This window comes from Podarcis filfolensis, assembly GCF_964270895.1.
Source record: "Podarcis filfolensis genome assembly, chromosome: 2".
Lineage (NCBI taxonomy): Eukaryota > Metazoa > Chordata > Lepidosauria > Squamata > Lacertidae > Podarcis > Podarcis filfolensis.
Window position 1 is genome coordinate 114285979 of NC_139605.1, and position 24162 is coordinate 114310140.

At 40.9% G+C, this 24162-nt stretch overlaps 1 protein-coding gene and 1 long non-coding RNA gene across 4 annotated transcripts in view; both read left to right on the forward strand.

Moving 5' to 3' along the window:
• Positions 1-24162, forward strand: part of CBX5 (chromobox 5) — a 54222-nt gene that overhangs the window by 10911 nt on the left and 19149 nt on the right. For all 3 annotated transcript variants that reach the window (XM_083599533.1, XM_083599531.1, XM_083599532.1), the window contains 2 exons: positions 19055-19232; positions 21804-21987. In XM_083599533.1, coding sequence (XP_083455659.1) covers positions 19096-19232; positions 21804-21987 — 321 coding nt within the window. In that variant the 5' untranslated portion in view covers positions 19055-19095. The remainder of the gene's footprint in view (positions 1-19054; positions 19233-21803; positions 21988-24162) is intronic.
• Positions 2589-24162, forward strand: part of LOC310756005 — a 40723-nt gene continuing 19149 nt past the window's right edge. Inside the window, exon 1 of the long non-coding RNA XR_014544632.1 lies at positions 2589-2755. This is a non-coding gene — a long non-coding RNA (uncharacterized lncRNA). The remainder of the gene's footprint in view (positions 2756-24162) is intronic.

Genomic DNA, 24162 nt, shown 5'->3' on the forward strand with positions numbered 1-24162 from the left:
TTTATTACAGAATAGAGTAAAATCATCTACACCTTCAAGAGTTCATACACCTCCAAAGTGGCATGTCATTGATTGCCAGCAGTACCATTCTGTGGCTTACTTTGAACAAAGTAATATCTGCATAATAAAAACGACACAAATCAGACTCAACAAATCACAACACAGAAAAACAAACAGATGAACATCTCAAACTTCCACAACCTTATGTTTCTTATCTCAAAAAAAGTGGGTGGGAGACAGGCAGAGTGAAATACTACAATTTCTGGTGGCTTGAATCATGTCCTAAATTGATGAAAATTCACTCACGTATGATGTCACACAAACTGAGCACTAACCAGCAAGGATTGGGTATACCTGGATCCATCTTTATTGATGAAGCTGTTGTTGTTACCTTAGGTCTTGGACACGGGTGGCGCTGTGGTCTAAACCTCTTGGGCTTCCTGATTGCAAGGTCAGCAGCTCGAATTCACACAACGGGGTGAGCACCCGTTGCTCTGTCCCAGCTCCTGCCAACCTGGCATTTCAAAAGCATACCAGTGTGAGTAGATAAATAGGTACCACTGCAGCAGGAAGGTAAACGGTGTTTCTGTGTGCTCTAGCACTTGTCATGGTTCTCCATGCACCAGAAGTGGTTTAGTCATGCTGGCCACATCACCCGGAAAGCTGTCTATGGACAAATGCTGGCTCCCTTGGCCTGAAAGTGGAGACAAGCGCTGTGCCCCATAGTTGAATTTGACTGGACTTAACCATCCAGGGGTCCTTTACCTTTTACCTTTACCTTAGGTCTTGTTTACTTAACTTTGCTTTCAGTATGCATTGACTTTTTAACATCTTGCCTTTCCAAGCAGTTTTTCTCTCTGGCCATCTCCATCGCCGTAATTTTCACTCTACTTCATACATGAAGTAAGAGCCACTCTTGCCTACAAAAGCTCCTGACATGATAACCATTAGCTTTTATATCTCCTCTTTCCCATGTACCATGGCTGAGATCCTGAGGTGTTTTTCGTACCATCTAGTTTAGCTCTCAGATTACATTTAACTTCACCGTTGTTGTTCCTTTGTCCAGGCTGTTATTCCAACAACGAGTGAAGTTCTCCAGCCTCTCTTGAGTTGCAAGAGAGCTTTGTTCTGCAGCAGGGAAGAGACAGCACGTTCTTGACAAGGTAGAGAAACAGTGCATAGCTTGGGTTGTTGGCCTATGATCAGGACAGAAGGGAACATAGTATACACCTCTGGCGTAAGAGGACTGCACCTCCACAGAACTTGTCTGTGCTGTGGAGACACAACTCTTGCTTTATGACCAGTGGCTTAACGTTCCCCAGAAACCTATCTAGCAAATGAGACCAATATAGTGGTACCTTGGGTTAAGTACTTAATTCGTTCTGGAGGTCCGTACTTAACCTGAAACTGTTCTTAACCTGAAGCACCACTTTAGCTAATGGGGCCTCCTGCTGCTGCCGCGCCGCCAGAGCACGATTTCTGTTCTCATCCTGAAGCAAAGTTCTTAACCTGAAGCACTGTTTCTGTGTTAGCAGAGTTCTGTAACCTGAAGTGTATGTAACCTGAGGTACCACTGTATAATAATCTTGTGAGCTGGACATTTCTGGGTGTGTGTTTTTAGGTTAAGCTTGCATTTCATCAAACCATAATAAGAATCAAAAAATGTTTTGAAAGACATAGGGCATGACACTAGTGTTTTGTGGCTTTATAAGGCAGCAGCATGTCAAATTTATAGATTGGGTGGCTGATCTTTCAAATGTTGAACTACACCAGTGGTTTTCAAGCAGTGTGCCGTGGCACCCTGGGGTGCCTTGAAAGATGGTCAGGGGTGCTACAGGCAACACTGGCTTCTGCCCCACTGTCCTTCCCTGCCTCCTCGGATTCCCTCTTGCGTCTCTGCCTCCCAATGGCTTGCATAGCTGTTTGTTGCAGCAGCCCTGGCTACAAGCTCCCCAGGCAAATGGTGCCTCTGGATCTGACCAGGGTTTGCTTCCCAGGTCCCTGTAGGGCAGTGTGATGAGGCACCTCACTTTGGGGCGGGGGGCCAGCTTAGAGATCAGGGGCAGAAGCTGCGGCTGTCCAAAGCACTCCCAAGGAGAGGGGAGAAGAGAGGAGGCTGAAGGAACACTCCGCAAGGGAGGGTGTTTGAAAAAGGATGACAGGCTGCCAGCTCTGCAGGCAGGGGGTGACATAGCTGGGCTCCTGAGCCCCACAGGGATGCTGCAGAAAGAGTGCAGTTGGTTAAGGGAGCCATGGACTCATAAAGGTTGAAAGCCTCTGAACTACACCATCATGCTGCATTTTTAAAAGGCATCTTATGCTTGAAGGTGCCATAGCACCTGGTATGTCACTCAAGTGCTGTCTTGCAGGATGCTGCTACTAAAACCCAGGATCTCCAGAGAGGGAACCGTGTTCTTTGTTTTTCTGCAGAAGACTAGGTCTTGCCGCACCTTAAATTTATGGGGTAAGCTTTTGTGGAATAGAGTCCTTTATCAGGTACATGAAGTGTTGCCCTAAAGGGAGGTAAATGTAAAGGTACCCCAGACCGTTAGGTCCAGTCGCGAACGACTCTGGGATTGCTTGCTCATCTCGTTTTACTGGCCGAGGGAGCCGGCGTACAGCTTCCAGGTCATGTGGCCAGCATGATTAATCCGCTTCTGGCGAACCAGAGCAGCGCATGGAAATGCCGTTTACCTTCCTGCCAGAGCGGTACCTATTTATCTACTTGCACTTTGACGTGCTTTCGAACTGCTAGGTTGGCAGGAGCAGGGACCGGGCAATGGGAGCTCACCCTGTCGCGGGGATTCGAACCGCCGACCTTCCGATCGGCAAGCCCTAGGCTCAGTGGTTTAGACCACAGCACCACCCGCATCCTGCGTCCTAAAGGTAGCAAGCATTTAAAAAGTGATTGGGACACCCCTTCTCTTTATGATGAGCTAACGTGAAGGCTAAGTGAAATAATTGTGCTACATATCCTCTATATATGCTAAATGTGTGTTCACATTGCTTCATTTTTTTTCTTTTCTGTTATGCAAAGAAAATGCTGGCAAGTTTCTATAGATTCCTAGTAATTTCCCTACGTTTTGTTGTTGTTATTAGCTCAAAACTGCATATTTATTAGCTCAAAACTGCATATTATTAGCTCAAAACTGCATATTTAAAAAGAGGCAGAGGCACTAGTCCCCAGACAGGCGGCTATGGATCTGTGTCTTCTAAACTACAGCAGTTTATCAGATTAAAATATGACATTCGCTTCTTCCTTGTGAGTTGAATTTTTTTATTTCTCCTATATTGTAAAACAGTGGAGCTTTTTGTTTAGGCAGGAAAAATTGCTTACAGTTAAAATCAAGCACAGGAACAATTCAGCTGGAAATAGGAAGGCCTATACAGTTATGCGCATGTGAAATCAAGATCTCGTGGTAGCTGCATTGCAGTCATTTTGTTGCAGTGGTCCATGTTGACCCAGATGGTTAGATAGCATTTCTGCTTCCTGTGGCTTAATTGTAGGGTCTAGATCAGTTTTAGCTTTTTGTCCCTCCCCACCTGTCCTTCACAGCAACAGAAGTGTGCATTTACAGAAAATGACATTTTAATCACTAATGGTGCCCATAGCTGGTATTCAGTACTTCAGCACCCTACAGGATATTATAAAATGATGATAATCATACCTCAAATTTATGTAGTGTTTCTTGAGCATTCAAATAACTTCACCTTCCAAATTTCAGCAATCCTTATAACTGATACAGTATTTTTATCATTGCCATATTGCAGATACAGGGCTGAGAATAAGCTTGGTTCAGACATAACTGAGCCATGGTTTGTTTAACAAACCAGAAGTTAGCAATGAGTTAACCCACAGGTGATCAAACAAAATTATGACTAGCTTGGTTTGTTTCCCAGCTGCTCTTGTCTCCAACATACCTTTGTATATGATCATGTGTATATGTATGTGTGTGTATTGCTAATGTTTAATTGTTTTCAAACATTGCTTTTTAAATACATTTAAATACAGTAATCTAGTTTAGTTGTAAGCCACATTGAGTCCCTGTTTGGAAAAAAAGCATGCTATAAATGAATATGATATTTTGTAGTTTCTGGGGTGAGGTGATCAAACTATGGTTAGGGAAATGCTGGATTCAGATGTAATATTAAGCCATAGTGAAAGTAAGCCAGGTTTGTAAGCCAGACACAAACCATGGTTTCAGATTGTGGTTTTTTTTGCAGTAGTTAACCTGCAGGGCAGGGTTTGCACATAAAACTAAGCCATGGTTTGATAAACCACAACTTGATTTGTCTAAAGTTATCTACTAGAAGTGATGTTTGTCACTGTGCTACAGCAGCTGCCTCTCTACTCTCCCACAGTCTACACTATCATATACTTTCCCCTTCCAAACCATAAACACGCACTGGCCACAGCTCATTCTCTCAACTGCTTTCAAAGAATGCCTAGAGAAGATCTTGATGAGTTGTTATGGAGCCAGCTGCTTCATGCTCTGGGCCCTCTGGACTTTTTTGACTGCTTCTGTTGGAACAAAAGTGTTTTACCAGCTGTGTGAGCACTTTACGGTCAGAGATATGGTTTGCTCTCCTTGTAACTCCTAAATTCATCAGGGTGGATTCTCAAATATCTCCTTTACCAAAGCAACATAACAACATTCAAATGAGAATTCCTCCAGTAACTCCAGTATTTCTTGGGCCTTGACTGTTTCTAAGTAACTGATGCTTGTGTTAACCAAAAGTAGCAAGACAAGCAATTATGTGAAATATAGGGGAATGGTGTGGGAAAGATAGAGGGGTGGTTTAGACAAAGCTTCTGGGCAAAAAGATCACCTTTTGTGTCTGGTATTTATAGCCATATGCATGGAAATTGCATCAAAACGAGGTGTAAATTTCCCTTATTTATCTCAATAGAGTGTTAATGGTAAGGCTTAGTTGTCACAATTTAAATGCTAATGCTCTAAGACAGTGGCCCATCTTGAGTCACTGGAATGTGGCTGTAAATCACCCAGTGGAGACTTTGCTGTGAACTTTTGAAACTGATAGATGTAGAAGCTAAGGGTTGTGCATGAAGGTGATATTCTACTGATGTTCTTAAATTTCTTCTATAGAACAAAGACCTGTCGAGGCTTGCACAATTTTTGGTCTGAGTCTGAAGTATCTCATGCTCCTTTTGTGTTAAGGAGATACTACCCAGATCCTAGTTTGGTATAGTCTTTGTAAAGGAAAGCTGTCAGGCTAACATTGTACCTTAGAAACAAAGAAGATGAGCACCTTAAAGATGAACAAGTTAGGGCATCAGCTCAGGGTTGGAGACTAAAAATGCAAAGACATGGAAGAAAATGGTGTGGGGGTTTCTCCAAAGCTAGTTTCCCCCCCTGTCCCCTCGAATTGAAAAATGGGGTGTGTGTGAAATATTTTATTTTCATTTTACATGAATAAAATATTTAAGAGCAGGTGACCATGTACTTAACTCCTCAAAATTATTTTTACTCTTTCAAAACAAAAACAAAAAACCTGGGTAACTGGAAGATTGCTATGTAAGTACAGTATCAAATCATTACAGTTCCTGTACACTGAGGACAATCAAGTCTCAAGTTGTACACTAAGACTTCCAAGTCTCAAATGCAAGTGCAAAATACATTTCTGCCTCTAGTGCACACTGCCATTGTCACAAGAGAAGTTGCGTCTTCATCTTGTTACAACACAGTTGGTGGATCTGTCTCTGTCCCCTTGGCTTGACTGGCCCTCAAGAGAACTGGGAGTAGGGGAACATACAGAGCAACAGAAATTTGTTGCCGCTGCAAATCTGTTGGATCTAAGATTCAAAGGCAGAAATGTAAGTGATGATAGCACTGCTACTGCATTTGACTGGATTGCAAAACAAGCAGAACACTTAGGACCAGATGTGCTTTCAAATGTTGCAGAATCCAGAACATCTTTAGTTACTTAGCGCAGGAATGCAGACTGGGATTCTGCCAAACCTATCCCTCCTGCAACATGGTTGCAAGCCTCTGCACAGCACAACCTCTGACTCCTCTTGCTTCTCGCCTACTTTGTAACCCTCCATCTTTTGCAGCATGTAGAAGAAAGTGGTCTATGCTTGGAAATACACCAAATCAATAAATAAACGAACACATGAAAGGGTAGAGCAAGTCTGGGGGAACCTTTGGGCCTCCAGATGTTGCTGAACTTACAACTCCCATCAGCCCCAGCAAGCATTGTCAATGGCCAGGCATGATGGGAGCTGTAGTTCAGCAGCAGCTGGAGGGACAAAGGTTCCCCACACCTGGGGTTAAGAAACTTGTTTCAATCTGGACATACCCCCAGTTTTCAGGTCCATTATAAATCCAATGACAAATAAAAACAACTGATCGTGATAGCTGGAAAAAAAAGATAATGATTGAATTTCATGTCGTATTCATTGCCTTTTGTTCCTCTCCTCCGTGCCACTCTTTTTTTTCAGCTTTTTATAAATGGAATTACTAAGTGCTTTATGTCTGCTTGACACAGGAGGGCTGAAATATTTTTTCAGAAGACGTAATTTGTTTTACTGTACTGAAACTGGCAAAAGCAAAAGGGATGCTAGGTTCCTTATAGTTCAGCAGGTTGTAACACCGTTTGTAACAAAAAGTAAATTCAGCTTGTAATTATTGCCTTAATAAACTGTACTTTTAATAAACCAAAGATGATAATTTTATGGGAAACCAAATTGCAGATAATACGTTTTACGTTCCTAAAGCAACAAAGTCATTTCCAGTAAAGGGTGCTAGAAAAAGGAGTACTGCATATTTTCCCCTTTCCTCCAAAGTTTCTGTTCTTCCTGGTGGGGGTTGGGTTGGTTTTAATTTTGCATCTTTACTTGGGGCTTTCCTTTTGCTGCCCCCCCCCAGGCCACATTTCACTGACCCTGCTTCAGACTTTCTTTGAGTGTCTTTGGCTGGCTGGAATGCGCCCTTGAGCGCTGAATTGAAGGATAGAGAGGCATGTGTGAGTATGTGTAGAAACTAGCCCACTGTACAAAGGTAAAGATTTGTACAGAAAGCAACATGGTCCTTGGAACTGACAAAGGTCCACTCCTCCCATAAGCCTTTGTGGACTATCTTGAATTGCAGATAGATAGATAGATAGATAGATAGATAGATAGATAGATGATACATACATACATGGCACACACATCCATACATGGTTTTTGTAGGGGGGAGGTTTTGTTTACAATGAGTTCATAGGGAAATGACAGTGCAGCAAAGTACTTAATAGTGGCAATTCACAAAGCAGTTCTTAACACAGACATCCTGACATTGGTAAGCCAATTAACATATATAATGTGCTAAAAATCCTTTGCAAAAAGGATAGAGTTGAATCCTTCAAAGTGTTGTACTTCAGTGGTTTTGTGTCCCAGTTTTCCTTTGAACCTCCTTTACTCCAAGATCATTTTACAGAGTGTCCTGGGAATCTGAAATGGTCCTCCGCTGGCTTTGAATAGTGTCATTTCTACTGTCAGACTCATGCCCATTTATTATTTTGTGTGGAGGCAGGCCTGTTTTGTCCTATGTGGAATGCAGAAAGACATTGCTGCAGATCATGGCATATATCACCTTGGAAAGATGATCAGGTGAATGAATCCCTGATGTTGATGGCAGCATTAGGTTGTGCTCTAGTGTTACCAGAGTGGATGGGGGTGGGGGGGGGCAGAGCTGGCGATTTGGATGTAGCACCAGGCAGAGGCGTAGGAAGGTCAGGTGGTACCCGGTGCAGAAAATTTCTTGTCACCCCCCACACATTGATTTTTTTTATTATTATTATTTTGCCTGCAAAAATGGTTTTATGTTATTTCATATTTTCTTCCGAAGGAATGTGGATTCTGGGCCTCTGATAACAAGTAGGCAACTATGGACAGATACTTAAATCTACAGGATGGACTGTGTTTTGGCTTGTGTTATTTTATTTATATTTATTGTTTATTTATTTAATAAAATTTATTTTTAAAAACATACAAAGTGGTTTAAAGGTAAAGGTACCCCTGTCCGTATGGGCCAGTCGTGTCCGACTCTAGGGTTGTGCGCCCATCTCACTTAAGAGGCCGGGGGCCAGCGCTGTCTGGAGACACTTCCGGGTCACGTGGCCAGCATGACGAAGCTGCTCTGGCGAGCCAGCACCAGCGCAGCACACGGAAACGCCGTTTACCTTCCCACTAGAAAGCGGTACCTATTTATCTACTTGCACTTAGGGGTGCTTTCGAACTGCTAGGTGGGCAGGAGCTGGGACCGAAAGACGGGAGCTCACCCCGCTGCGGGGATTCGAACTGCCGACCATACGATTGGCAAGTCGTAGGCACTGAGGTTTTACCCACAGCGCCACCCACTGTATGTCCGCAAAGTGGTTTACCAAAACAAAAATACACCCACGGCAGTAAAATCAAGAAAAATCGGCTGCGTGCAGGGCAAAGGCAAGACAAGGCCTAATCTACTCAGCCTAGTCTCATTTTCTTCACATATGTCGACTTTCCAGGACCTGGGAAGCCCAGCGGAGGGTAGGGCAGTAGGGTGGTTCATAAAAAACTTTTTTTGTTAAATGCCTGCTCCAAAGGTCTTATCTTACTAAACTAGGGATTATATAGCTATATCTGAAATTTCATGCATATCAGTTAATATCTTGACCCTGTTCCACTGAATTGAAATTTCAGCCTTCACGACATAGGAAAACGGCCAACTAAACAGCTATTTTCGTGGAGGAGGGTCAAGATATTAACTGATATGCATGAAATTTCAGATATAGCTATATAATCCCTAGTTTAGTAAGATAAGACCTTCGGAGGAGGCATTTTTTTTAAAAAAAAGTTTTTTATGAACCGCCCTAGTAGGGCAGTTAATTGTTCCTTGACATTATGGCACCTGGGGCGGCCCCCCGGCCCCCCTTTCCTATGCCCCTGGCACCAGGAGGTGGGGGTACTGCAGGTGTAGTGGGAAATGGGTGAAAAATGCCCTCGCTGCTCCTCTGCTGGCAGGTTCCTCTGCTGGATTCTCAGTCCTGTCTGTGAGTGGAAGAAGTCCTTCAGTTAGTGCAGGGCTGGCCAACTCCCAAGAGACTGCAGTCTACTCACCGAGTTAAAAACAGGCAGTGATCTACTCCTTTTTTGGGGTTCAGGTCAAAGTTGCTGAGCTTTTTTTAGGGAGGAGGAAAGCCCAGTGATCTAGATCACGATCTACCTGTTGGACGTGCCTGAGTTAGTGGAAACCTAGTTAGGATCCAAATCCTATATTAGATTCTTTATCTTTTTCTTAAGGGTACCTGGTGCAAAAGTTTTGGGGGTATTCTTTTCCTTCTGACAAAATGTGGGCTATTGTAGACCTTATTGATAATAAAACATAATGCTAGAGAATGGGAAGATCTGGTCTCCATCCAGAACGTTAGGAAGTTGCATATGCAGTTTTAATTCTATGACACTAGTCTTTGTTTGGGATCAGGTAGAAGAGGGTTGACCTGTGACAGAAGTCCTACAAGGCACACAACACTAGTCTTAGGTATTTCATCTCAGGATTGTGGCCAAGCCATTCATTGCAGTGGTAAATGCAGCAGAAGAACAGTCATGCGTTTTAGCAGGAAGCAGAAATAGTTTTTAATAAATTGTGAAATGAATTCTTCTATAAATTTATTTTTTTAAGTCCACATTGCACCATTTGTTCATAAACTACACTTCTGAGATTGAAGTCTGTTGGATTTTTCTGTTTGTGAACCAAGTGAGCGATAAGCAGGATGTGTGGGGGGGAACCATTTGTATCAATTCTCTAAATTAAGTAACTGAAATTCCTATTCCACAGCAGCAAGGTTATAAGAAAGCTTTCTCTTTCTGTAAGATGTAGCTACCTCTTCTTTGGAGCTGATTTTTTTTGGGTGCCATTTAAATAACAATATATCTGCAACACTGAGCACATTTTATGATATTGTGGCACAATAACTCACACTTAAATGTCAATAGAGACACTTGAGAGAACCTACAAGGTTCAATAACTTCTGGTGTGGTTTGTTTCTCCTGTCATCGGCCATTATATTTTTTACAGCTTTTAAATTGCTACAGAGAGAAATTGCTTTGGATTATAATGGATGGTTAAGAGGCTGCCAAGGGTACCCTTGCACGGGGTGGATGAAAGTTCAATACTATTTTGGTTTTATGTGTCTAAGTTCTAGGCTATATAGCTTAAATGTAATTTGTTTGACAAATGCATTGGAGTGATACTGGAGTACAAAACTATACTGCGCATTAAAAGAGGCACTGCCAAACCCTTCATCAAATTTTGGGTAGAAGATTAAACTTCAGCCATTATCTTAGTTTTCTGAATATTTGCTTGGAACTTCTACGGGCATTGTCAGGCATGTGACTGTTTTTGTGGGCTCTATCAGGGAGTGGGCCCAAGAACTGAACTTAATACAAGCTTTTTTCCCTTGGATAATTGTTACTAGAAACTAGGACACTGCTTTATGGCATAGCTGTTATCCCACTGTAGATTTGTAAAGGTTTGTTGACAGGATCCAGAAAATTCATCGGGTTTCTTAAAAGCAGACTGTTATCAAAGATTGCACTGGACAAATGAAAAAATGATTTCTCTGTTCTCTCCTCCAAAAAAACCAATTATGGAGAGTCCTCTGATAATCTGAAGCCAGTCTGGGGGTATTGGGGGGGGGAGGGGGGAACCCCCAAAATCCTCCCAGTTAGTAGAATGGTCTTTACACACAGTGGAATTTTAGGATCCAAAGGCTGTGGAATTCATACTTTTAATTTACAACAACTCACTGCTTATGGGTAAGCGTCTATTTCAGTATGCCCCAAAGATTTTTATTTATTTATTTTAATATTTATTTCGATACCGCTTTATATTTTTAATAAAAATCTCAAAGCTTTTTCAGAATATTAAATCAATAAAACAATAGCCAGGCGATGTTCCTCCTGCCTCCTCCTCTTCAAACTAAAGGTGTTTTTTTTAAAAAGAAACTAAAGGTATAGTAATTGAGAAATAACAGATTTTGTTAGAGCTACATGGCACCCAGAAGCAGAAAAACTCCTGTCAGGCAAAGATTTCAGTTTGAATCCAGGCCCTCCAGTAGCTCTGATATTAGTAACTAAGAACGAGGTTTTTAAATGGCCTTAATTTAATTGTCCTGTGTCTCACCAACAGAAAACCCCACTTTTTCTTTTCTGCACAGTGATTTGCCTCAAGAAAGAAAGAACTTTAGCAGATATATCACATGCATTTTCTTTGGGATGTCTAAAGCATGTTTGTAAAGATTAGCTATGTTTGTAGAGATTGAAGTTGGAGAAATACAATAATGGTCATTGCAGCAGCAAAGCCTACCTAGAAGATTCATAACTTAGTACCATTGCTTAGGAAATGGGAATGGGTGCGGGATCACGCATCTCTCTATTCTGTCCCTTCCCTTTTGTACTGAAATTTCCCTGTCTTCTCCTAACCTGGTTTGGAATTAAGTGCGCCGATGCGGCATAGCTGAAAGTTGTCTAAATACAGTGTAGAAATAAAATAAAATACGTGATCATGTAAATGTGTAGTGTACAATGTAGGATGAATATGGGTGAATTTGTATGAGTAGGGGTACATGATATTTCAGCCAGGTACCGAATCCCTATGCTATGGTACATTATTAAATGCACACTGATCAAACGATTTGTAAATACAGGAAATTTGACAAAATGGTGACAAAACGTTATCTTACCTAGTTCTAACAAAAATATTTAATTACAATGAAAATATTTAATTTAACACTGTTGCATTTGTGCCCTGCTGGCAGGCTTCCCATAGACATTTGTTTTAACATGTTTTTAATCTTGTATTTTTAAATTGCTATAATTCACCATGAAACCTTATGGTGAAGGGCAGGTAAGTGATTGAATAGAAAATAATAATTTGTTTGGTTATTGTGGGAACAGGATTCTGAACTAGATGGGCCTTTGGCCTGAACTCCTTGGGTTCTTACTTAATTACTGCTTTTTAGCCATACTATTTTTTCTTGTTGTGTAATAGGGCTTTAGGCATTTCTTCAATATATAAACTTTCTGGTACATGGGCAGACTTAACAGAGCTTTTCTTTCAGTCCATTGTTGGGGGTTATGTTAGCGTTTAAAATTTTAAGTGTGAGACATTCACAGGGATTGTTTTTGCATCAAATTGCACAATGTGAGTGTTGCTGGAAGCATAACAAAACTTTATGGACTGGGAATTACTATAGGAAATGCATATCTTGATTATGTTTTTGTAACTAAATGTTTAAATCTTAAATGCTCTGTTATAGGGATTGCTTTACAGTATCACCAGAATATTGTAAATGCCAGCTCCATATGGCTTACAAATAACAGATGGCACTGGGGCTTATATAAAACATACAAAATTCTAATTATTATTTTCTTTTCTTCCATTATCACTTTCCATAGACGTATAGAAGACTTAGTAATAGTTGTGTTTGTGTTGCTGAATAAAGCCTAAGGTTTATGGTCTGGTCCTTCAACTGCAAGTAAAAAAGCTACTTGTAAACTTTATTTTTCTTTATCCGGGCCTCAGTGCTGTACTTGCTATTTTAGCACTAGCCTCCCCTCTTACTGGGCCAAAAGACTAGCAACAACCACATCAGTTTCCTCCAAATTTTAAGTAAAATTTGCACCCCGTAATGTTGACAAAAACACATGTGTTAATAAAGACACATGTGTTATCTATGCAGATGAAGCTCCCACCTGTAAGGAATGGGTACTCTTATGTTGGATTGCGCCATGTTATTGGATCTTGTTCCTTTCAGTGGACCGAACCTATTATTTATTTACTTTTAAGATTTCTTACCTGCTGCTCACCACAAGGTCCCAGGGCATATAAAAACATAAAGACCATTTGTTCCTTTATCTTTATCCATGGGCGTAGCCAGGATTTTTGTTGGGGGGGGCAGAATTGATGTGATTGACCAGTTAGTTAAGTATTTCTATTGATTTACTTGATCTAGGGGGGACAGCTGCTCTCCCTGCTCCCCTTGGCTATGCCCATGTCTTTATCTCATGTGCTGGGGGTCTGAGGAAGTAGTTGTTTTGTCTGCCAGAGTTAATATACGTACTATTAAATGTGTTAGCATGTGCTGTAGGACTCTGTCCCCTCCCCCAATTATTAGGTATATCCCGAGTTATAAGCTTATTCTTCTCTTAAGAATTCAGAAACAAATGTCCCTAAGATATACCACCCAGAAATCTTTCCTTAAGTCACTTTGGCTCCGGGATACAGAAGCATCTACAGGCTTTTAAACTTAATTACAAGGGTGGTTTGGCCCTATAAAGATAATTATCCCTATCTTCTGTAAGTCACAAGGCCTGCTAACAATTGCATTCGGCCTCAGTGGGTTGGCCTGCGTCCATTTCTCAACCATTGTATGTTAGATGTTACATCTTTGTGTGTGCTTTGTGTTAGGCATACATATGATTTGACAAGCATATTAATTTTCCTCTTTTAGGTATTTGCAGGATATTGATTATCATAGTGGTACAGTGTCATAAAATATTTCATCTCCAGTGTAGTAAATGCCAATTGGAGATTTTATCATACTTATCTTGGCATATATGTTTCAAATCATTCAAACAGACCTCCTAAAAACTGGACACCACTAATTTGTCTAACTTTACAATTTATCACAGCTACCTTTAAATTATGAAGGCATTTAGCAGTGGTTGGGCCTGTAGACTTGTTTGACATGCATAAACGAACACTGATTAGCGTGTTTCATTCTGCTAGAGAATGGTTATGCACTATGTTCTAAGTTGACAGTATCTGAGCCCTATTTTAGCCCTGAGTCATAGGAGTCTCTTACGGAACTTGACAGCATACTAGCACCATTGCAAGCTAAACTTCATGTCGCTGATCCTCATTAAGAAAATCCGTTGTCCCATTAGTGCAAGGACTTCTGCTTGCACAATGGGACTTCCTCTCAACCTGTTCTGGGCTTTTCCCCAGGCCTCCAGATCAGGGGACATGTGGGAAGAGGACAGAGAAGTCATCCCATTCTTCAGGCAGAAGTCCTTGCACGAATAAGACTACTTTGTTGAATGCAACCCAAGAGTTGATTGGTGTTGGTCACAATCTGAAGACTGCTCAGCCTGCCCATGTTTTGTTGATCCCATTCCCACAGTTATTGGAATTTTGCAGTGTAGATACATTTATTTAAGGCTACTCAAACACAAAGGTTCTGTATGAACCTGTGGCATAGATTTCCCCTTCCTCTCCTCTCCACTGCTTGCACCCCCCTTCCAAATCACTCTGTCCTGTAATGTTTCAAAGCTGCAGATGGGAGAAGAGTCCAGTTGTTCAAGTGGAAGTCTATTGCGCTAGTGGACAGGCACAGTTGACTATCACAAGAAACATGTGAATTATTGCTGACAATAGTAGTCTTATCCCTGCACTGCAAGATGATGTAGTAAGGGGGACAGAGGCCTCCATGTCCTGTCACTTAGTGTCCATTAGCTAAAATACCATGCTCTGGGTTTGCAAATTACCGTATTGTTTGCTCTATAAGACTCACTTTTTCCCTCCTAAAAAGTAAGGGGAAATGTGTGTGCGTCTTATGGAGCGAATGCAGGCTGTGCAGCTATCCCAGAAGCCTCTTGCTGTTCTGGCTTCTGAGATTCAGAATATTTTTTTTCTTGTTTTCCTCCTCCAAAAACTAGGTGCGTCTTGTGGTCTGGTGCGTCTTATAGAGCGAAAAATACGGTATAAAACCATGGTTTAAATGTATGTGGTTCTTTTTTTAAAAAAAAAAAATAATAATATTACTTTTAAACCTTACAAAAAAGAAGAAAAAGAGAAGAAAAAAAGGGGGGAAAGGAAAAAAAAACACAAAAGAAAGAAAATACAATACAATACAATATATAAACAATACACAACATTAACACATTTGGCTAAATAAAACAAAGCAACAACAATTTAAAAACATACATCATACCATTTCAATGCCCTATCTTTCATTCCCTTTTTTCATCGACCTCCTCTCACCTCCCTTTTTGTATTCCACTTCTATTAATTATTTCAGTAATTCCTTTCCATCTTTCACTATTTTCTGTATGTGGTTCTTTTTCAGTACCCACTCGCTGGAATATTTTATGGATTGTAGCCTTCTGAAGATATACTAAACAGATCCTCTTTCCAGGCAGGGAGATAGATACTTAACTCCTTAGGTTTAGCAAGATACTATAGAGTGTAAAGCACTATTATGGTTACATACAGTGTTAACTCAGTTGGTTTTAATGTGGTCATTACCACTGCCAAGTGCAAATGCTTCCATTGTAGAGAGACAAAGTGGGTAACAGCATGTTGTTAACATTGTGTAAAATGCTAGCATAATCCCAGCCATTGTTGGCAGTTTCGTTGATCTGTCAGATGGAGCAGAACCCACACACCCCTTTCATTTCTTTTGCTCCCCTAGAACTTTAGTCTCAGAAGCCCTGGCAGTAATAAAGTGCATTATTTCTGTCCATTGCATGGGGCAGATAGTAGAAACCTGTTACTTTTAGACAGCTGCCTTTTGACAAAAGCACAAACACCTTTTTGCATGCTGTCTTCATCTGTTATCTCCATATGATCTTTCTCCCTGTATAGGATGTTAGCTTTACATAATCTGTATAGTAAATGACAACATGCCCACAACTACATACTGTTTGGGAGTGCACACATTTTGTTCAGGCTGCACTGGTTACTATGTTGCTTTTGCCCTGGGACAGGCCTGCCAGGCAGACTCCTATGGGCAAAGAATCTGTTATAATATTCTTTAATATGTTAGCTGTCTGACCTAAACTGACACAAGTCAGGAAATTCCAGCTAAGAAATGGGAGTCTGCTTCAACATGGAATTTCCTGGTTTCCGTCAAAATAAGGCTCTCTGTTGTTGTTGTGTTAATTTCTTTTAAAAACCACATTTAATAGCCTTATAAAAATATGCACTTTCCAGGGAACTTGTAATGTGTCTCCATTTGGAAAATTATTAAGAACTTCCATTTATAAGCCCTCTTACTGTGTTTTGTTCAAGACTGCAACACCTAATTTCATGTCTGCATATGGAATGTGCAATTAATTGTGATAGGGGTGCGCATGTTTCACAATGGCAAATATTTGCAGTAGGGGTAGAGCTGTGAGGGCAACCCGTAAGTGAAAGTTAAATAAAATTTCTGCTAAGCACAGCTGGACCACACAGTGTTTATGAACTAATCATCTGCTAAATTCAGACTTGTTAAAATTGGAAGCTGTGTAATTTATAAGAGCACAAAGCAACTGTAACTACTTTTTTTTCAGTCTTGTAACTCAAATGGTGTAATTGATTTCTCTTCCACAGACACATACCTTTTTTGGGTGGTATTAAACTTCACTCAGGGTCTGAGACCTCATAAGCCCATATTTCAAGCTGCAGTGAATTTTTATAGCCAAGTTATAAATCCCTGGAAAAATATGCCTTTTTATAACTAGCTGTGACAGAACTTTAACTACTGATCCATGAATACCAGCATGACCACAGTCCAGTTTATTGTAGCCGTAGCAGTGAGACACTAGTCTGTTGAAAGAATCAATCCATTTCAGTTTTTCGTCATTTCAACTCTGCTTTTGAGAAGAGTTTCTCTTGTTAACGTGAGGTTTCTAAGTAATTTTATTGGCGCGTTACTTGCATCACACACTCACCAGTTAAAGACTGCATACTCAGAAACGTGTCTGCAACTTTTATTCTGTGGGTATAAATATCTTGATTTTTACAGTGGCAATATCCAAATTTCAGATAATGTCATCGGCTTTTAACATTTCAGAAGTGGGGCTACATTTGAATGTTAAGTGGGGCTACAAGTAATGTTAAATGGGGCAGAAAAATTTAAAAACCCATCCTTTTGTTCCACAAGAGTATTTCTCAGTTGTTACCCCCACCACACCCCCAGCACAGAAGTGGCTTACATGTGGCTCTCCACATGTTGGACTCACATCTTCCATCTGCTGCAGCCAGCATGGCCAGTGTTCAGAGATAGGGGCAGTTGTAGTCCAAAAACGTCTGGAGGACCACAGGTTAGTCATCACTTGAATATATTTTCCTGTTCATTTTTTTAAAATGTACATTTACATTATTTAAATTTGTCATTGAACCAAAATAAAGTGCCGGGCCAACTATCTTACCTTTCTTTTCAAAGTTATTTTTAATGTTAAAAAACAGTGTGTGTGACAAGAAGTTGCAGCAGAATAAAATTGAGTTTCATTCTTTTCCGTTTTCCTTTTTTAAAAAAATTCTGGATCTTTCCTCTTTGAAGTACCTGCTTTCCCTCCCCTCATATTCCTGAAATCCACAGCTGATAGACACCAGTGCCCCTACCATACGTTACTGTTGCACAAAGTGATAGATCTAATCTTCTCTTTGGAAATAGCATGCAAAATAGGGGAAATCTAGGGATGCAAACCAATTTTTCTCTACATTCATGCAACTGGTGTAAGTTACAAAATATTTCCTAGATCGCAGCTTCCAGTTCTTCAGTAACAAGGCTTGTGCATGGCTTATTTTATGGTCCGTCCCTCCTCACATTTGGCCCTAGAGAAACATAGTAGCTGGAAGTGTCCACACCATGGGTAGGCAAACTAAGGCCCGGGGGCCGGATCCGGCCCAATCACATTCTAAATCCGGCCCGCAGACGGTCTGGGAGTCATCATGTTTTTACATGAGTAGAATGTGTCCTTTTATTTAAAATGCATCTCTGGGTTATTTGTGGGGCATAGGAATTCGTTCATTCTCCCCCCTTCAAAATATAGTCTGGCCCCCCACAAGGTCTGAGGGACAGTGGACTGGCCCCCTGCTGAAAAAGTTTGCTGACCCCTGTACACTGTGCATATTTACACCCACTTAATCAGGAGTTTGAGCACAGGTTCTATTTCTGTTCAGTATGAACCCAGCAGCAGGATCCTAACCCTGTTTTCTCTGAGCTTCTGCCCTCCTAAATAATGTTTTAAGCCTATCGTGCCTTCCTGGTGTGAGCCAAGGTGCTTTTAGCCTTGCTGAAACAGGTATCTGCTCACTTCTACAGTATCCTACATTTGTAGTGTACATCTGTTTTGTCATTTTTAGGGTTCACTTCACAGTGGGTCCAGTGCTGAATCTGGGTTCCAGGCTGGGCTCTGTCATTGCATGCACTTGCTGCAGAGCCTAGTTCTAGTTTTTAGCCTTGCATCCCAGTCTGCAAAAAATGAAACAGTTGAAGGACTGCTGTAAAGTCCAAACAAGAAGAGGAAGGTGGTAAATCATTTTCCTTGCTAAAAGCTGTAAATATGTGATAAAAATTAAAACACAGTAGCTCAAATGGAAGCTCTGCTCCTTTTTAGAAGTGATTGGCTACTGCAGGAGGAGAGAATAAATTACTATATGCTGTTGAGGGGAATTCTGTTTTGAAGCATACAGCTTACCTACCCACCAGGAGTTTCATATTCATAATAAGCACCCACGCAATTCTTTCTCTCTCTCTCTCTCTTTTTAATAAATAATGTTTATTAAAGATTTTCTTGAATTAGCTCCAGTTTGACCTGCTATGCGAAGAGCTGGTATTTAACACCCTGTGAAATAATCTTATGCCATGCCTGTTTATTTATCTTGAGATAAATGCAGCCTCCTTTCTTGCTACTGAGCATCACAATTTGTTCAGTTGGGACAATGCTTACTGACTAGTGCCAGTATGGTTGATATTTCGGGTGAATGTGGGTAGGTTTGGCATATAATGTGGCTCTGTGGAATTGTTACATTTGTATCATGCACCTTAAAAATGGCCTGGAAGAAAAGACCTAATGCTTCATTTGTTCATTCCCTTCTTCCTTTAAAATTAGCTTATTTATATACTAATTGTTAGTCTCCTCTGCCCTCAGATCCCCCTTGTAGCCTTGGCTGTTAGCCAGCAGACAGTGAAAAATTTTGAGAGATGTGCCGTTACAGAGTGGGTGATGCACTGTGAGATTTCTGGAAACAGAAGCCCGTTTTCAGTTATCGCCAATTAACGTTTCCCTTCCGATTTGCAGGAATTGGGTAGCCTTTGTGCATTAGGTGCAACTTCTGCGCTATGGGAAAGAGAAACAGGAGGACAGCAGATAGTTCGTCCTCTGAAGAGGAGGAGGAATATGTTGTGGAGAAGGTTCTAGACAGGCGTGTTGTGAAGGGTCAAGTGGAGTATCTTCTCAAGTGGAAAGGATTCTCTGAGTAAGTCCAACTTTCCTTCTGACGTGGGCTTTGAGCTTTCTTGTTAGCAGAGCTCCAGGCAGTGCTTCAAATTTAACTTTCGTTGCCCTCTTTCAAGCTTTCCTTAAAAACAAAAAAACCTTCAAGGGTGGGAGCTTGCTTTCCTCACTCCAGACAAGAGTGGCGTGCATCCATTTAAATGAGTGGGTCACGAGGCGAGGGCCTGGGACCTTAAAGCGTGTTTTGGAAATCCTGGCATCTGCGTTCCCTCTCTCACTTCACAGAGTTGGTAGTTCCACTTGAGTTATTCACCAGCACTATTGTCTAAATAGTTTTCCTCCTCATTTGAGGTTTCTGATTTGGGAGGGCATTTTGATCAAATACTCTTGTGGATTGCTTTAAACTGCTGCTTTGGAAAAGGAACATTAATCCTCTTCCCCTCCCTTCAGGGCTGTGTTGTCCAAGCACAGAATTTGGTGCTGGGTGTGAAATTTGAGTATCCCAAATATCTCTGCTATGATTTTTGATTTTGATTTTTCAAAAATACAACTTTCTAGCTGTTAAGGATATTAAGATAAGCTTGAAAGTTGTCAGCAAAGGTTGTTGAATCTCAGACACCGAGATGAGCTGAGAAGAATTTCCAGGACAGTAGCTTCAGCATACTTTGGCCCTCTCCACAATTACCAGAATTGAAATAGATTTATGCAAAGCAAATATATGCAAAATGCATAATTTGCACAGGGTGCAGAGCTTAAGTTAACTTAGTATGTCATTTTGATTGATTTCATTATTTTTTAAAGCACAGCCCTTCTCATTGGTCCCAGTACAAAAGAACTGCTCTAAAAAGGATTTTTGTCGATGTATGTGTTTGTATGTATATGTACCCTGGGTATTTGTCCTGGGTTCTGGCAGCCGGTTTTACGGTTCCATGAAGGACAGCCGTGATTCATTATGTAAGAGTCCAGATTTTAGGCCACGGTGTTTAAATGGATGCACACCACCTGATTCTGGGAAGGCAAGTTATCAAGCAGACACTGACACATTGCCCTGCTGTGCAGCATTTGAGAGAGTATTTCTTCATCAGCACCACATCAAAAAAGAGCACTTTGGGCTTGCGGTGATTCAGTTGTTCAAAATGATTCTGTGTCCCTTAGACCATGCTCAGTTTGAAAATATAAAAGTAAATAATCTCCAAGGAAAATAGCCTTAGATCCAGCTCACACGTAATGCTAAACTGTTATTTAGTGCTATGTGGATGAGCCTCTCTGAACCTGAGCAAAGTGTTCTGCTTGTGTGCTTTTGCCTTCTTTTTCCTTATGTGGAGCTGGGAGGAGGACTTCTGTTTAGTTTAGCTTCACTGTCAAAGAACCTTGACTTAGCATTACGTATGAACCAGGAATCCTGGCTTGCAGCTCATAGTGGTTCGTTGCTAAACAAAGCCAGCCTCAAAGTATGGGCTTGTTTAACTAAGAATTGCTTTAAACTGGGATCCCTGGTTTGTATGCAACACTAAACTGAGATCCTTTGAAAGCAAAACTAAACTTGCCAAAGGTCTTTCTTCTGGCTGAAGAAGAGGTGGGGACTTGAGAGGCTAACACTTTGTTTGGGCTTGTGGAGAGTCAGCCACATAGCACTAAACTGTGGTTGAGCATTGTGTGGAATTGTAACCATTGCTTCAGTGTTTCAATATGCTTTTGCTGCAACCTGTAATCTCATATACTGGACACAAACTAACCCAGTTAGTCTAAAGTGACCTTTTCCTCTATTACCACCCAACTTTTTCCTTTTTGTTTTGTTTAAACATCAAGCCTGAAAAAGGGCTCTTTGAAATATGAATGTTTGCTCATTTAGTTGAACCTAATAATGATATGATTAAACTGTTACTATTTAATCTGTGTTCAGTTAGTATCTCTGGTACTGTTCTTAGAACAGCTTGTATCTAAGACGAGGCTATATTCTCAGAAATAAATCCCTTGCATTGTAGGCATTCTTGCAGCTATGCTATATAGGAAGCCTCCCTGTACGTAAGTGATGGTGTGATTAATTCCTTTATTACAAATATCTTTAAATGCTGCTAATGTTGTTCCTAATGTAAATTTGGGGAAATCTCTCAAAGAGTATGTAACCCTTTAAACAAAAATACCTCCTAGAACCAGGGCTGGTAAGATGTTTCAAATGCAAGTGTTAGAAACCAATTTTTTTAGGAAACAGACCTGTGCAAGGGTTAAGGTGGCTGGGAAGAATGACAATTTCTTAAGCAGCTGCAGTGGATTTTTAGAAATCAGGGCAATGTTGTGCTTAGAATTCTTCCCACTGCAGCTGAAACCAATCCCAAATTGCCACAGAATTCTGTTTAAGCCCTCAGAGATTCAAACAACTCTTACTCTGAGCAATCCATCGTGAGCATCAGGTCTTCTGAATTGGTTTTCTAAGTGTCCAGTCTTCCCTAAAAACCTGGAACAGTTTTTCTTGTGCAGGGTAATTCTTCACTCAGTTCTTAATTGATGTCTGTGATCACTAAATGGGAACTTTTTCAACTTTTTTCTGTTTGTTATTTTGTCCCCCACTGTTGTCCTTCTTTTACTATATCAGGGAGCATAATACTTGGGAACCTGAGAAGAACCTTGACTGCCCTGAACTGATTTCTGAGTTTATGAAAAAATACAAAAAAATGAAGGAAGGTGAGAATAAGCCTCGGGAGAAATCAGAGAGTGCCAAGCGGAAGTCAAGCCTTGCCAACAATACTGAGGACATCAAAGCCAAAAAGAAGAGAGAGGTGAGCTTTTCGCCTTGGCATTTTTCACTTCCAGAGGTTTGCCCCATCTCAGTGATTCCAGCACTGGATGTATGTGTGTATGCCGGTGGCACTCAGTAGTTTAAAACTGCATCCTAAGAAACCTTAGGTTTTTAAGTTTAAAAATCAAGGACTTGAGATGTTGCGTCCCCAGAGCAAAGCTTCAGGTTGGCTGTGCTTCACTGTGCCAATTTTCATACCCCTCTCAGGGAAAACTACCCTGTAAAACAGGATGAGCTAATTGCCACCACTCATTGTAAAGAAAAGAATCGCTAAAATAATTACGGCCTTTAAAATATAATAAAGATTAACAATCAAGCAGGGAGCCTCACAGTACTATCTAGAGCAGATTAAGATCAGAAGAAATGCAATTTACTGTTTGAACGCCTGGCTAAAGCAAAATCCTTTTTAATGCACTCTTCTAACTGTGACAGTAAACAAGCTCACAAATCAACGTGGAGAGTTGTGTGTGTGTGTATGGGAACAGCTTATTTTTTGTGATTGTGTTCTGCTGAATTTTCTGTCACTTTTCTTTGGAAGGAGTAGCCTTAACATAAAAGAAACGGGGGGGGGGGGGGAAGGGAGGGGAAGCAATTTCAAGACCCATGGTTCAGGAATCACCTGCTAAGAATGTACTGCCCAAATGGCTAACCTCTGCTGCTGTAACAGCAGGGTGCTCAGAGCAGATGTGCCACAGCAGGTAAGGAAGGGAAAGCTTGTTCTGAAGTTGGCCTCATACGAGTTCTGAAGCCAGACCCTGCACTGAGTGAGGTAGAATGGATCTTTCACAACTGCTGTGTCCTTACAGTCAAAGGTCCTCCTTACCTTTGAGAGGGTCACAGGAGAATAATATTTCAAGATTACTTGGTGTTATGCTGATATTTTGTTAGGTAGTTTGTTATTGAAATATTATCATGTATTTAACTTGTGATGAATTAATAGAATCTTAATAGTTTTATGGAATTGTTTTGATCTTTTTGCTATTACTGCTTTTAATTTTGTGTTAGCTGCATTGGGCTTTCTACAAAAATATTAGATATTTCAATTACAGTTATGGAGGGAAGGACATAATACACCTCTCTAAGCGACTGAGAGTTCTTTCCCAATACGTATGCAACAAGTAGATTGGGTCACAGTTTTACAACTAAAAGTTGAAATTCTGAGTGCTGCAGTATATGTGTCTGGAAAATCTTGGCAAAGAAAGAGAGTAAATGCTGTGGATATAAGGGCAGGCCAGGTGGTGGCTTTGAATGGCCACAGACGTGCTTTCTGGCCACATTCATCAGTCCGTGCATGTTGGTCCTTCTAGTTTGTGCCGGTCATTTGCTGCAGTTTGTACTGCAGGCTGTAATGGATACAAGGCTAATGTGGACCAGACAATCTATTGATACTCTAATAGCGAGAGAAATACGTTTTCTTTCTCCTACTTCCATAATTCTAGCTTAGTGTACAGAGAGTGTGGGTAGCTATGATCTGGATGAAACTTTAGGTGAACGTTGCAAAGTTATGTTCAGAGAAAAGCCTCTTTTGAGATAGGCAAGATAAAGCCTGTCGTATCTTTACTAGGAGTCATTACTCCATATTTCAAACCCTTATATGATTTTCACGAGGCATGCAAGCCAAAAAGAATTTGAAGGATAAATTCTTACAATTCACTTAGAAAACTCAAGCTGCCTCAGTGTGATCAGGCCTGAGTATACTCTGCTGAGAGGAATCAAAATTCTATGGGCTGCATCCAAAGCTCTGCTTCTGCAACTGGTCTTTCCCTTCTTCCTCTGGGCAGCCATCTGTACAATGTGAAAAGCTTCTCCAAAATGTCAGAGGGGCGTATCAAATGTTTTGGGCTGAGTCTTATGGAAGGGGCAATTGCAGTTCATCCCTCCTACTGCATAAAACACAGCTCACAATATTTGATAGATTCCCCTGGCTCTCTGCAGAAGGGCAGGGAATGACTGGGTGTGTGAGCTGCTTTCCACTCCTGTAGCTCAGGGTACAACCTATGCCCTGTGTACACAATACCAATATATTTTCCACATAATTAATTCTGCAAATGACCCAATGTGGGGCCCTGAAATTCTGCTCCCTCAGTTCTTCCCACTTCTGAGATTTCATGAGGAATTGTCCACACACTTTACTTTCTGGCTTATCTTTGCATTC